At 40.5% G+C, this 15909-nt stretch overlaps 1 protein-coding gene across 1 annotated transcript in view; it reads right to left on the bottom strand.

The window, feature by feature from the left end:
* Positions 1 to 10578: 10578 nt before the first annotated feature.
* Positions 10579 to 15909, bottom strand: part of PGM2 (phosphoglucomutase 2) — a 33236-nt gene continuing 27905 nt past the window's right edge. The window contains exon 14 of the mRNA XM_026508717.4: positions 10579 to 11384. Within this exon, the coding sequence (XP_026364502.2) occupies positions 11282 to 11384 (103 nt within the window). The 3' untranslated portion in view covers positions 10579 to 11281. The remainder of the gene's footprint in view (positions 11385 to 15909) is intronic.

Genomic DNA, 15909 nt, shown 5'->3' with positions numbered 1-15909 from the left:
ACATTATCTCTATCTTCCAAAGCTATTTGCTATACAAACATCCTTGAAGACAGTCCAAAAAAAAAAAAAAACTGTCAGTGCCTGTGCTCAGATGTGCTGACCAATGGAGCGCCGTCCCCAACACCCACGCTTCTTCGGTATTACTTTGCTTCTTGTGAATTTTAAAATCAATTTGTAGAGTTGTTTTGGATAGACTGTTGCTAGATATAAATTCATCCAAATCATTTATTTATTTTTTAATATTTATTTATTTGTCAGAGAGAGAGAACCTGAACAGGGGGGAGCCGCAGAGGCAGAAGCAGGCTCCCTGCTGAGCAAGGAGCGGGACGCGGGCTGGATCCCAGGACCCTGGGATCATGACCTGAGCCAAAACGCAGAAGCTCAACTGACTGTGCCACCCAGCCATCCATAGCCAAATCATATAAAAACGTACTCTTGAAGACAAACAACAAAAAAGTACTCTTTACAACCACATATAAACAATATCTTATAATTAATTAATAACTGTAATTGTAGTAATGCAAAGCAATTAGCAGTTTTTAAAAAATTTTTATTTATTTATTTATTTATTTGAGAAAGAGAGAGCGCGAGCGGGGTGAGGGGCAGAGGGAGAAGCAGACTCCCCGCTGAGCAGGGAGCCCGATGTGGGGCTCGATGCAGGGCTCGATTCTGGGACTCTGGGATCATGACCTGAGCCGAAGGCAGACACTTAAGGGACTAAGCCACCCAGGCGCCCCACAATTAACAGTTTAAAGAGAAAAAGCACAGGGGCGCCTGGCTGGCTCAGTCGGTGAAGCATGTGATTCCTGATCTCAGGGTTGTAGGTTTGAGCCCCACACTGGGTGTAAAGGTGACCTAAAAATAAAATCTTATAAGAATAAAAAAATAAAAAATAAAGAGAAACCAGAAATCAACAACATAAATAGTTTAAAAAGCAAACAAAATAACAGTAGCAACAATAGCAACAAAACAGAGAACCCCCGGGATCTTGCAGAAGTAAACACAGACTAGCCTTGTAGTCACATTTCTACAAAGTAGGGCACAAGGGGCAAAATGAAACAAAAAACAAAAAATGAACTTTTGTTGAAAATAACAAAAAGCAAGTTCACAAAATACGAAGAAACCATCCACTGCAAGAGACAGTCAACACACAAAGCAAACTGAAGAAATATCATTAGAATTTTAGATTATAGAATAAGCTGAAACAAGCACATTAAAATTTAAAAAAAACTCAAAAAGCAAAAATGGGAACCAAGAGAATGCAATGGTATAGAATGAAATAATAAAGAAAAGAAAGGTTTTGAAAACTAGATCAAAAAGAACGTCTAGGGGAAAAAACAATTGAAAACTGAACCTCCAAAGAAAGGTTAAATGGCCGATTAGAGAAAGCTAGCAGGTTAGCGATCTGGAAGACAGCTCTGAGGAAATGGCTGAGACAGCAACGCAGACATGAAGAAATGGAAAACAATACACGTATTTCTAAAATCAGAAGGAAACTACAAATCACCAAGCACAAAACAAAGTCTTGCAAGCAATCAATAGTGAGCAAAACGTATCACCTCTCGTCCATGAAGTTCGAGAACAGACAAAACGAATCTGTGATGTTAGCTGTTAGAACAGCGGTTATGTCTGGGAGGCAAGGGAAGGTTCCAGCTGCAAAGGGCACGAGGGTACCCTCTGAGATACTGGATGTTTTCCACCCTCAAGGTTGCATGGTTGCGTACATATGTAAGAGGTCACCGAGCTTACACTAAAGATTTTGTGCACTTTCTTGTATGTATATTACACTTAAATAAAAATGCTAAAAAAAAAAAAAGCAGAGAAAAGGGGAAAAAGTTATCTACAAAGGGATTACAGCTAAATGAACAGAAACAAAAAGGGCCAAAATACAATTCAACAGGACTTCGAAGAGCCAGGGAAAATAAACATCAATTTAGAGTCCTTTACCCAGTGGAATTATTAACAAATAAGGCTGACTAAAGACATTTTCAGGTCAAGACTAAAACAACCTCTAAAATATCTGCTTCAGGGGTGCCTGGGTGGCACAGTTAGTGGGTCATCCGACTCTCGACTCTCGGTTTTGGCTCAGGTGGTGATCTCGGGATCATGGGATCGAGCCCCACGTCGAACCCCGCCCGGGGCTCTGCACTCAGCACGGAGTCTGCTTAAGTTTCTCTCTCCCTCTCCCTCTGCCCCTCCCCCCCAAATAAATAAATAAATCTTTACAAAATAAAAAAAAAGAAAAGAAAATATGTGCTTCAGCAAGAAGGGGTGGGATGCATGAATCATTATAGAAAACAGGTTAGTGAATCAATGTAAGCATTAATTTTCAATAATAATTATTTTGATAGGTTTTGAAAATCAGGTGGGTTCTACTATAGACACACACACTTGTGCACACACACACACAAAATGAATGATATGTGACAACACTGCATTGTTAGAAACAGCACAAATTAGAAACAACCTCAATATTCATCCATACCTTGAAATACTATTTGACCGTTAAGATGAATGAAATACATTTTTGAATACAGTATAGAATCAATGTGTTTCTGTATGAGTCAGATTTTTCTGCATTAACAACTACAACACGTCAATTGGTTATAACAATGAACATGGATTTCTCATACATTCCATCTACAGGGGAAGAATGAATAATTACAAACATGACAACACTTTCACAGGGGCGCCTGGCTGGCTCCGTCCGTAGAGCATGCTACTCTTGACCTTGGGGTTCTGAGATGCGGGTAGAGCTACTTTAAAAAAAAACCCCAACACTTTCACAATCGCTTAGTGAAAAGAAAAACAAAAAAAACCCCCCAGCAGAACGGAGTGTACAGTGTCCTACCATTTGGATAAAATAAATCAAAACAAAAGAATCCATCACGTAATTGTTTTATATACAAGATCTCTAGAAGAATAAACTTGAATCTGGCAAAGGTGATTGTCTTCATGCTTGGGAATTGACGGACTGTGAGTACTGGTAGACTAGAGACATCTCACTCTCTGTATACTCTTTTATACGTTGGAATTTTCTACCATTTGAATATATTATCTAAGCAAAAATGAAATTTCCTGTATCGTTTGGGTGGAAACTAGAGACAGTAACTTCAGACATGTTTGAGGAAATATACATGTTAGGATTTTAAGAGTAACCACACACACACACACACACACACACACACACGCACGCACGGAATTGAATATACAACTAAAATGGCACAGGAAACAAACGGGTAGAACAAACTATCTTGAGCCTTTTTAAAAAATAGACTTAAGAGCCATATGTTTCCTTTTCTGCGAACTATCTTTCCACATCATTTGCCCTCTTTTCTATTATATTGTTGGTCTTTTGTGTTACTGCTATCCGGGGGCTCTTTGCACACGAGGGAGAGAAGCCCTTTGTGACAGAAATCGCAAACATTTTTGCCTAGTTTGTCCCACATTTTATTTCATGTGGGCAGCCTTTTCAATCCTTTCTTTTAACACGAGTCTTAGTTAGAAAGGCCTTTCTCATTCTGAGGTTGAAAAAGAATTAATCCCATATTTTCTTCTGACACCTCCCTAGGTCCTGTGAGAGTCTCATTTCCCCGGGCGAACTTTTCTTCTAGGCAAGAGCAGTGGTGGGTCCATCTGCATGTCAATCCATGGGGCCTGACGTCCTTCGTGGGATTTCTCCAGTAGTTAATACATTTCTACTGAAAACTTCAATTTCTCCCTGATCACCCAGGAGTGTCCTGTATGACCTAGACAATTGAAAAATGTCAACAGTGACTTTGAAAAATCATTTGGTTTCATCCCCCTTATAGATAAGGGAATTGAGGTTGGCAATGTTAAGAAGCATCTCACAGTTAGGAAACAGTGGGGTTGGAATCCAAACTCAGGTTATTGCTACGGAGTCCACAACCTTAACCCCAATAGGTTGTAGTGGGTGTAAGATATATTGATTTTTTTTCTCTTTAAAAACTACTGTCGATACCTGGGGAAATGAGTGCGGCAGAAAGATAAGAGATTTTCTAAAACAGACCTACAAACACTAAATGGGGGAATTATGAAAAGTCGTTTCTAAATCTAATATGCTCATTTATCCAATGACAGTAATACTTAACACTTTGCAGTTTATACAATGTTCTCACAAAGATCAGATCATGTCACTCTTTTCATTTTTAATTTTAGAGAGAGATAGAGAGCACATATGTATGCGGGGCTGGGAGTGGAAGGGCAGAGGGAGAGGGAGAGAATCTTAATCTTAACCTCCACACCCAGCCTAGAGCCCAACATAGGGCTCAATCTTACGACCGTGAGATCATGACCTGAGCCGAAATCAAGAGCTGGACGCTTAAATAACTGAGCCACCCAGGCACCCCTCATGTCACTCTTTCAACAAGGAGACATTTTAGCTGTTAAAACAGCCTTTGCCCTATAGTAGAACAAGGGGAAATGCCACATAGACAATGCTATTCATTGCTGTTATATGAGCAAAGAATTGGAAACAACTTAAGTGTCCTTCTAAGGGACTGAAAAGCAGAGGCAGAACAATGTGTCTACTGTGCTATCGTCTGTGAGCAAATGTGTATTTCAACTTCTTTATCCTTTTGAGTTTCTAAATTCAGAAATGGTTTCTTCAGTATGTCTTTCATCATGGCGATAGTCAGCACTCTCCCATGTAGGCTGTATACTCTGGCCACAAGCTCAGGGTCTGTTTCATCCACAAGGTCAGTCCATTCAACTGCAGCTATATTTCTGTCCTTTCAGGTGTCCCCTCATTGGTCCGCCTCTGGCTTGTGTGGTAACTGGTGATTCTCAAGGCAGAGCAGCCCTTTAATCTCATTTGTGTTACAGCTGATACTGATGATAGAGCACAACATTGACCAAACTCGGGGACTTCACAGACTTCCTTTGGGTTTTGTTTTGATTTTGGTCTTACTTGGTGAGATTGATTTTTGTGGCTTGCTACACAGATGCATATTCCAGGGCAGATTCATGGCATCGCACAATTTAACAGCTTTTGGTCCAGCATCTTTTCCATATAAGGTGCTAAATGCAGACTCTCTGAACGGACATAGGACGCAGATCCCGATGAGACCACGCTCATTTAAGTCTCTTGCTATCTTATCAACAAGGTCATGGGTGTAATTCCGGTTGCACAGCATCTGAGGGAAGGTTATCGTATTTCCTGACTTGTGGTCCCCATCCACTGTGTGGCTGGTCGACTCAAGCAAAGCCTTCATCGGATCTCTTTGTGGATTCTTACACCTCGTTCACATTGCTCCTTTTCTTTGTTGGTCTTCATAACTCAATACAAAAATGTAATTTTGTGTTGTAACAGGCAAGTACTCTATTAAGAGAAATCCCTAAAGGGGCGTCTGGCACGTAACTCTTGATCTTGGGGTCATGAGTTTGAGCCCTGCATTGGGCACAGAGTTTACTTAAAAAAAAAATTACTAAAATCCTGAAGGTGTGACAAATCACTTTCTTTGTGCTCGTGGAGCTCAAGCGAACTGAGAGCAGGGCTCTGCCATTAAGGTTGATATAAGCTAGAAACCCCACCTGAAACTGCTTATCAGCTTCTCCTCCTTCCGTGGGGGGCCCACCTCCACCAGTCTTGCGGCATTCTGTGCGACACTGGGTACATCAATTCATCCCTCTTCTTACCTGAACCCCTTTGCCAGTTACCTGATGACTTGTATTATGCGGGGCAGAGCAGGAGTAGGCAACCTGGCCGGTGATAACCAATCACGGCCCTTGGAAGACAGAGACGGTATGAGGACCACCCCTCCACCACTTCCGTCAAGTATTCTTGCCAAAAAATCAAATCTGAATCGGACGCTGCCTCTCCATCCTCTGTACCACTTCACAGAAAATGCAAGGCGCAAAGAAATATGTTAAATGTACCGTGAGGAGGCAATTAGTAAAATCCAAAGTATGGGAAACCCTAGAGGACAAATGATTTGGTCATTGGGAACAAATTATAAAAAGGACAAAAAAAAAAATGAGAGAGATGAAGAATTTATAGATCAAAAGATTGAAGAGACCTATCAACCAAATCCAGTGAATGAATGCTATTGGAACCCTGGTTCAAGCAAAGTGTAGAGAAATTGGCCAACTGACCAGATAATTGAGGATATTCAGGAACTGTAAATATTTTTAGGTGTGACAATAATATAGCGATGGGTGTAAATAAGTCCCATCTTTTATGCTTACATACTGAAATATTTACAGATGCAAGGACAGGTGTGGGATTTGCTTCAGAATTGTCATGTAGCAAGACGGGACATGAATGGGATATGGATGGAAACGGATTGGCCATGAATAGAGTATTGGCCATGAGTGGAGCTGGCTGATGGATACTCAGAAATCCACTGTACTATTATTTTTTAAAGTATTTTAAAGATTCTATTTATTTGAGAGAGAGAAAGAGAGAGAGCAGAGCAAGTGAGAGAGAGAACACAAGCTAGGAAGAGGAACAGAAGGAGAGGGGCAGAGAGCTCAATGTGGGACTTGATCCCAGGACCCTGGGATCATGACCTAAGCTGGAAGCAGACACTTAACCGACTGAGCCACCCAGGCGCCCCTGTACTATATATGTTGGAATTCTCCATGATACGTTTTTAGAAAAAAGGTTAGGTTACAGTCAGACATTAAAGTCACCGAAGAGTCTGGGCAGGTGTTTGAAGTGCACGCAGTGGACTGGAGGGAGCGCAGCTGGTGAACTGAGTGGGGAAAATGGATTTGGGGCTGAGCTGCACTGACTACCATTTGAGACATCTGAGTAGGAATGTCTACGTAGGCAGGTGGTAACCTAGGGTCGGAACCTGGGAGAGGTCTGGAGTCCTCTACTTAGGACAATGACAGCTGTGAGCAGAGAGAAGCTTTCAGAGTGCACAGAGTACCTGATTATACCTTCGGGAATGAACCACCTTAGGTCTGGGAAGGAAAAAAAAGGAAGCCTGCTGAAGCAGCAAAGCAGAGGACAAGCCCCAGCCTCCACCCACAGTTTACATTCCTTTTACTCCACGGTAGGAGCACTGATCTGATAGACGAGCTGCGTTTCACTCTTTTTAAAAGAATTTTTTCCAGTTACGATGAAATCATTCTGAACAAGGTATTTTAAGGACACAATCAGGCTCATCATCTCTGAATTGCAACCTGAACTTCCTTCTGGCACTTTCACAGTGCTATTTTGAACGCTTTCAAGAGCTACTTAGACGTGGAACTGGCTCGTTGGTCTGTGTACCCAACTGCCTTCTGTATCACGTAGGGGCCAAACCCTGAACCGCTTTAACTGGACCCAAATGGGAAGGAGACAGAGAAACAGCTTGTTTTTCACTGTGTGTTTTCAAGGACTGCCAGAGGGGAGCCAGGGAGAAAGAAACCTGGCCCCCCAACAACCCCCCTGGTGCCCACGCGCTCCTGCTGGAGGCTCAGCCGGAGGCTCTCTCCTCTCCAACGGCTGCCTTCTTCCTCCAGGGAATCCCAGTAGGTACTGCACTGCGCTTACCTGGGGAAGTCTAGGGAAGTGATGGTATCCTCAACTTTCTCTCCCCTGCCGTGGAGTGTGGCACCTTGCTTTCAATGATTATTCTGCACAAATCTGCTCGGAGCAAGGACAGAATGAACGCACGATGCAGGGAAATGACCCGCAAAGAGCCTCCCAGAGTCAAATTGCTTTGGACAAAAACGTTAGGGATTTGAATTTGGTCATCTCGAAAAAGACGAGTCCAAAGGGGGCATCACAGAACAGCTTGCCCACAGCTGGGACGGTCGCCGGTGGCAGGGCCTCCCGCTGTACCGCCAGCGCCGGGCGCGTGTGTATCTCCCCTGCTAGACTGAGAGCGGCGGCAGCTCATTCCCAGGATCTAGAGAAGCGGCTGGCGCGTGGCAGGATTCCAGCAGGACTCCGTGAACACACGAGTGAACGCACAAATAGGATCTAGTCTTTTAGAATGAAGACATAAATATGATTTAGATGCCATCCTTTCAAAATCCCTCCAAAGTAGGACATACGTGTTTGTTCCATCACTTAAAGCATTTATATTAATTTATTTTTTAAAGTTCATTTATTATTATTATTTTTAGTAATCTCTACCCCCAACGTGGGGCTCAAACCCACGACCTCGAGGTCAAGAGTCGCCTGCTCTTCTGAGCCAGCCAGGTGCCCCAAAGCAGTTATTTTTAAAGCCAAGAGTTTTCAATGTCATGAGATAACAATACTTTCCCATGATAGCATGATGATTGAGGAACACCGACGAGATAAATGAAAGGCGCTCCCATTTTTTTCTTAAAGGGTAGCAGCTGTTATTTCATAGACCACAGAGAAAATACAAAGTTGGCGTGCAAGGCAATCTCTTAGACTGAACGAGATCTGTTCTTTCAGGGACACCAAGAGAAAACGGTGCTGGCTATCCACTCAAACAGGACCACCTCCCCAAGCAGGTGAAGCTCTTAGAAACTGAGGGCGTGGCCATGACGTGCTCAGTCCTGACCATTCCCTGACTCCCCTGCAAAACATTTTCCGGCACTGCTCGCCATGTGGTTCCACCTTGCTTGTCCCCGGTCCCAGCTCACACCCTTCAGGCGGCAAGGCCAGGCTGCCTACCCCATCTTCAGTACCATGTGCTTTTCCCCTCATCTCAATGTTGGGTCTTGCGAGAGGACTAGTTAGTTACGCATTCTGCCAAAGAGAATTGCCAATGATTTATTGTTGCTGATAGTGTCCTTTATGTATTTTCCACATAATTTAAAGACTTGCAGAATGAAATGACCTCAGAGATCATTTAGCAGAATCTTTCAATTTAAAAACTGACAAAATTATCACCCTAAGTCCATGGTCTACAATAGGGGTCCCTGTTAGTGGTGTACATTCTATGGATTTCGACAAATGTATGACATGTACTCTCCATTACAGTATCCTACAGAGTATTTTCACTTACCTAAAAATCCTCTGTGCGCCACCTATTCATAGCTCCCCACCCCCCACCCCCTGGCAAACAATGATCTTTGTCTCCACAGCTTGGGTGATAAAATGTTAATGTAGACTCATCAACTATTAGAAAGGTACCACTGTGGTGGGGACATTGATCATGGGAGGGGCTATTTCTGGGGGGGAGCAGGGAGGATATAGGATATTTCTGTACCTTCCTCTCATTTTTGCTGTGAGCCTAGAACTGCTCTAAAAAAAAAAATTTTAAAGACTAACAAAATTGAGACCTTGAGAGGTTAAGTGACTTGACCAAGGTCACAAAGATGGTTCACAGCAGACCATGATTAGAACCCAGCGGTCTCATGGTACAAGCTAATTCACACACATTGTGCTACCTGCCATCCCATAAAAACACAAAAACTCAGGAAATATTCAGTGAGCATACATGGCGTGCTATTACTTAGAAGTTCAAGTGAGAAATAGAGTTAGGGGATCTCCTCCAGGTCCAGCTGAATCGTCTGCTCGCATGAATGGCGGAGAGGTGCGCGTGTGTCCTGAAGTTTACATCCAGGCTATGTTTTTAGCATCCCCTCCAAAAACACACACACATCCCCCAGCACCTCTCTACTTCTGTTGGTGCTGTGCTCTATGCCTGGGAGCCCCTCTTCTTCATCCTCAACTACTATTCAGCCCCAAAGGCGAAGCAGTCATTCATCTCTCTACCGTGAGGCTTTCTCTGGGCAGGATGGGTCCCTGTCTCGTACTTCTGAACCCTCAGTACTTTGCAAATAACTCCGTTAGAGGACTTGTAAGCATTCCGGTTACTCACTAGCCCTTCAGTTAGACTGTGAACCTCGTCACAGCAGGGTGGTCTCCACCATCTTTGTATTTCCAGGAACAAACTGGGGTATAGTTTCTATGCTCCAAAATCTGCAGAGAGGATACAGATCTGACATTTCTTATTTCTAGAGTATAGTTTGAGACTAGAAAACATCATAAAACAAAAATACATACAGCTTCTCCAATGAGGCAGCTGACAGAATATATCAAATATTGTAGATTTAAGAGCTCTCTGAAAGGGGGGCACCTGGGTGGCTCAGGTCATGATCCCAGGGTCCTGCTCAGTGGGGAGTCTGCTCTCCCTCTGCACCCCCCCCATGCTTGTGCTCTCTCTCTCTCCCTCTCTCTCTCAAAAAAATAAAGTCTTAAAAAAAAAAAAGAGTTCTCTGAAAGGGCACAAATTATGTATCACTAAGATATAAAAACACATTTCAATTTTACTTTAGAAAGATGTTTGCCAATCAGATTGTAATTTTTCATTGTTCTGAAACTGTTAGTAATCATTTAGGTTAATAATAATAATAATAATAATGGGCAATCATTTGCTTGAAAAATAGAAAAACCACATAAAATACATAAAATATATAAGAACAGTGTGGTCCTGACTTTAAGACCACCAGTTATGAGGAGGGCAAGAGGCACAGGTTAAATACATCATGGAAAAGGCAATCTAATGGTTTTAGATTTTAATCACATATGAACAAGGCACAAAAACCAAATCAGGTAAATAGTTAATGCTTATACTCCTTGCTGCCTTGGTACCAAAAATTACATGAATTTGTATCAAAGCAAACAACCATACCAAAAAGTACTTTGCAGTTTCAAATAACCAATTTTTAATTCAAGCTTTAAAGAGATGAATGTTAATGCACTGAACAAAGATGGTTAGGCTGTTTTTTTTCCTAGCAGATATACAATGTGTAATGATGTATTATTAGAACTAAAAAGGTTTAGGTTAAAAAAAATGTATATCTTTGTAAAGTACCTTTTGCTCCACTTTATAGGTTCTTGTAAATTCCTCCACTTTAGGTTCCCTGAACATGACCTTTGATTTGTTTATATATTTTACCATATAAGCAACTGATAGAAATGTAAATATACATATACCTAGAAAGTGGTTATCCTATGACAGCCCAGAATTTAGAAACTGTATAGGCTTTCTGGCAATTGCAATTATCCATAAAAAGAATTAAAGAGGAGACACGTTTGTCATTCATTCTAATTAAAACATATTAATTAAAAAATATTTTTGAAAGTTAGCTATTTTTAAAATCTTCATTTTTTAAAAATTCAGATAATGCCCAGGCTTAACTGTTTAATAGGCATGTTGGTTTGTTAGGCTTGGCCATCTTTTCTTTATTCATCTTAAAGGTCAAAAATAGAACAATGAGGAATGTAGGTCTATTAAAAATATATAAATACTTGTAGCAATTGTTTAAGTCGTTTGGTTCTCAAAAACACCGCTGAGCGAATCAAGTTGAGCTTAACTGTAATTATGACCAAGGCTAGAATATTTTATTCTGCCTTTGGCTGCAGGTTGTACTTTTGTGGCTGGAAAAAATGTTCTTCAATAGCACTGACTAATTCATTTAGTTCCTTCTTCAGCTGCTCCGGATCGCTGGAAAATAAGGGGGAAATTCCAGATCAGTGGATTATTCCAAAGTGTACTTAAAGTTCTCCCCACATTGGTCAAGTAACATTGAAACACACCCTTAAGAGGAGGGCTGAATCAGACAAAACAGAACCCCCGTGACTGAAGCATGGGAATGCATCTGTTGACTTGGACTAAAAAACCCCCATGAGACAATATCCATTCTTTCCCCCAAGGTTTTCCCAAGGTCTTTACTATAAACAAGTAGGAATTTTTAAGAAACACAGTTTTTGCTCTAGCATCCCCTAAAAGACCTGCAATGTTTGTACCTAACAGCGCAAAGAAAACTTTTATGACTTCAGTTGTCGCTTGATCCTGCTAAACTTTTACAAATGACATCTCTGTTAGGTTCTGGGTCTCCCAGGATAGGAACGCTCCTGATCCCATTTGCCTTGAAGCTACTGGAAGCTAAGCAGCAGCCGGTCGGCAAGGCCTCCTAGAAGGTACAGGGAATGGGGGCCTCCTAGTGGGCCTGCTTAATCACACACCAGGAACTCAAACCTTCCCTCCCCTTTGACCTTTTTTATTCTACCTCCAGAACAAAAGGGTCGCAACTAAAGTATAAACAAAAATCTAGGGAACTAGTTGCCTCTAAGGAAATCAAGTTTTCAAGCATATGGAAAATATTCATTTAAATGCAAACACCTGGAAGGTAGGTAATGATAAACCGAATTTGTGATTAGACAGGCTTCCAGCAGCTCACGTTGGTGTCAGGTTCCTAGCGCTGGGTGTTTACTCTAAGTACTTAACCAAAAAGCTGAATTTAAAAAAACTAAATCCTTCAGATCAAACTTGCATGACTTCATCATTGGCTATCTTCAATATATGTAACTTTATTTTAATGGAAATCGAAATGCTTGTAATGAGTTAGGATCATTTTTACACGGTAATCGCTCCCCAGTACAACTGAAACAATCCATTTTATTGCAGACATTAATTCTGGCTCTACTACCAGCCGAATGCCCTCGGGCAAGTGGCTTCGCCTCTCCGAGGCCCAGATTTCTCATTTGTAAAATTGGGATAAAGACTTTATTTTCTCAAGAGAGTTGTTGTGTAGATTGAGATAAATTATATAAAGCAATTAGCACAGAACCTGGCCCCAAAACCTCAATAAATGTAGCTATCGTTAAAATTATTTTAACCCCCACTGGTGACATATAATGTCATTATGCTTCATAAATACATATGATCACAGAGGTCGTTATTTCCTGTTCCATAAATGTGTTTTGAAGACAACGACATTTCTCAGGAAGGCATATAACTAATACTTCCTGGGTTTTTTTTTCTAACAACATGTCTAAAATTAAACTCACCAGTGAATATACAGATATAAATATATAAATATATGTATCTCCTACTGGTTTTGTTTCCGTTAGAACCTTGCCTGATATAATTGGTAACTAAACCCTGAGATAGTAACAGAGTGTCCTTGTTCTGGGAATTGTGTATTGAGGTTTGCAACTTATTTTCAGATGGCTCAGGGAAACACAAAAAAACAAAAAAACCCAAAACTGCATATATAATACATGGTGAGAGCAAATATTGCAAAATGTTAGCAACTGCTGAGTCTAGGTTAAAGTAGGCTAACTATGGCTGGCAGCCTGTTGACAGCCTGTTTTGGTAAATAAAGATTTATTGGAACACAGTCGCACCTATTCCTTCATGCACAAGACTTCTTTCTGGTTTTGAGTAACAACAGAGGGGAGTAGTGCGACCGTATGGCTTGGAAACGAAAATGTTTACTTATCTGGCTCTTTACAGGAAAAGTTCGCCAACCCTTGGTCTAAGTGAAAGATATGTGGGTATTCACTGAAATTTTTTTAAAATACAAAGTTGGACAAAAGACATCTACTGAGCAAAAAATATTTTTTAAAAGCAGGTCTTAAATTTGAAAAGGATTTTCTGTTCTAAAGGATGAGTAGGTCATGGAATTCTATGAAAAAATGAAATTGAGGATATAAAATATACTAATAATATTAAAGTGATCAGAAAATAGGAAACTTAGCCATGGCCTTATTGCTGCTTTATGTTAGGCATGCTGGTGACCTGGCAGCGCATCTGTGGACTTGCCTGGTGCCCAATGTCCCAATTAATAAATTGGGGCAGCATTTTGATGAATATAATAAAAGGACAATTTTTCAAAATATTTTCAGGAATTTGTAAACTAATATTTGAAGTTAAAGCCACCCAATAATCCATGTGAAAACTGTAAAATATCAGATCCTCAAACATTAAATAGTATTGTTATTATAAGGTTTCTGAATTATATTTTCACAGAGTAATGACAAGGAAGGGACAGAGAGAACATGGACCTTTAAATTGGACTATTGTCCCTTTGTTTTCCAAAAAAAAGAGGCATCGGAATATGAAAACATTGAGAATGAGAGTTACAAAGAAAGGCCTATGGAAAACCCCATTCTCAAGAGTAGCAAACAGCTTAATATGTAACACACACAGAAACTCTGATACTTGCAAATATTACAATAAAATCTTGGTAATCCAGAATGCTTAGAAAATGAACTGTTTTATGTGTTTGTTCAAATTGCTTGCCAGCTGAGTTTTTGGCCCCTCGGCACAAAAAGGTTTTGAATGGGGCTCTGTAGCAAAATACAGGACACAATCTCTGACTTCTGAAATATATTTGACTGTTGTGGTATTTAAAAGCCATAAACATGACTTTGACCGTTGGACTGGAGCTCTTATTCAGAAGATTCAGGACCCACGCGGATGTGGAGATCTACCTCCCTTATAAAGCGATGAACATTCTGAGTTCCTGTGTCCATGTTTCATAGTTTTGTTTTGTTTTAGTACTTTTTTCCTTGCTATCAGCAGTCCTTTCTTCCTGCCCAAGGAAAGTCTAACGCTAACAATTCTGTCCCCGCCTCTCTAATTTGCTACATTTAATCTGCTACTGGCTGGCCAATTGAAGATGCTCGGAAAACGTCCTCTGCTTTCATTTCCACATAAAGCAAATTCGATTCCCAAGACCAGAACAACTCTTCAATGAGCAAAGCTTTGATGTGGAAATGTTCTAACAACTGCTGAGGCCCATCCTCCCCACTCCAGTATTGAGTGCTGGAAATGTGGCTAGTGCGACCCAGGAACTGAATTGTTAACGTCATTTAAGTTTAATTAATTGAAATTCAAATTTAAGAACTGACATTTCACTCAGTTATTGGAAAACTTAAGTATGTTTGAACAATTTACGTATCCAAATCTACTTTTTCAACTGTAAATTTTATGAAATGGTAATAACATTTGACCCTTGGACAGTTTGGGGGTTACGGAGTTAGTGACCCCCCCCCCCCCATGCAGTCAAAAATCCATGCATAACTCTTGATTCCCAAAAAGTTAGCTATTAATAGCCTTCTGTTGACTAGAAACCCTACGTAACATAAACAGTCAATTGACCAGATGCCTGGACGGCTCAGTCAGTTAAGCATCTGCCTTTGGCTCAGGTCATGACCCCAGGGTCCTGGGATGGAGTCCCGCATCGGACTCCCTGCTCAGTGGGGAGCCTACTTCTCCCTCTGCCTGATGCTCCCCCTGCTTGTGTTCTTTCTCTTTCTCTGACAAATAAATAAATAAATTCTTAAAAAAAATTAATTGACATATATTAGTTACATGTATCCTACAGTGTATTCTTACAATAAACTAAAGAAAATGTTATTAAGAAAATAATAAGAGAAAATACATTCATAGTATTATACTGTATTTATCAAAAAGAAAATCCATGTACAAGTGGACCTGCACAGTTCAAGCTTCTGTTGTTCAAGGGTCAACTGTACGGAACAAGTATTTCTAAAAAAATCTAGCATTTTAATTGAAGGCATTGGTAAGTGTAAAATCCTAAATGGATTTTGAAGACAGTGTGAAAAAAAGCAAAATATCTCATTCATAATTTTTATATAAATTATATATGGTATAACAATATTTTCATATATTAAATAAAGTATGATAAATTACCATACTAATTTTACCTGTTTCTTTTCACTATTTAAGAATGTGTCTAGTAGAAAATTTCAAATTGCATTATGTGGCTCACATTTTATTTCTTTTTTTTTAATAGTGTCCTTTAATTCTTTTATTTAAGATTTTATTTATTTATTTGAGAGAGAGAGTGCAAGTGTGCACGCACGCGAGGTAGGGGGAGGGAGGATCAGAGGGGGAGAAGAGGGACAAGTAGACTCTGCTGAACCTGGAGCCAGACTCTGGGAATTCTGAGATCACGACCTGAGCCAAAACCCAAGAGTTGAAAACCAAGAGTCAGAAGCTCAACCAACTGATGCACCCAGGCACCCCTCTTTTTTTTTTTTTTTTTTAAGTTTTACTTATTTAAGTAATCTCTACACACAACGTGGGGCTCAAACTCATGACCCTGAGACCAAGTTGCACATTCTTCTGACTGAGCCAGCAGGTGCCCCTCACAGTTTATTTCTATTGGACAGTTATTGACGTAATTGACCTTTAAAAACATTTTTCTGATTTTTTA

The sequence above is a fragment of the Ursus arctos genome, unplaced genomic scaffold (genome assembly GCF_023065955.2).
Source record: "Ursus arctos isolate Adak ecotype North America unplaced genomic scaffold, UrsArc2.0 scaffold_9, whole genome shotgun sequence".
Taxonomy (NCBI): domain Eukaryota; kingdom Metazoa; phylum Chordata; class Mammalia; order Carnivora; family Ursidae; genus Ursus; species Ursus arctos.
This window is presented reverse-complemented; position numbering and strand designations above follow the sequence as displayed.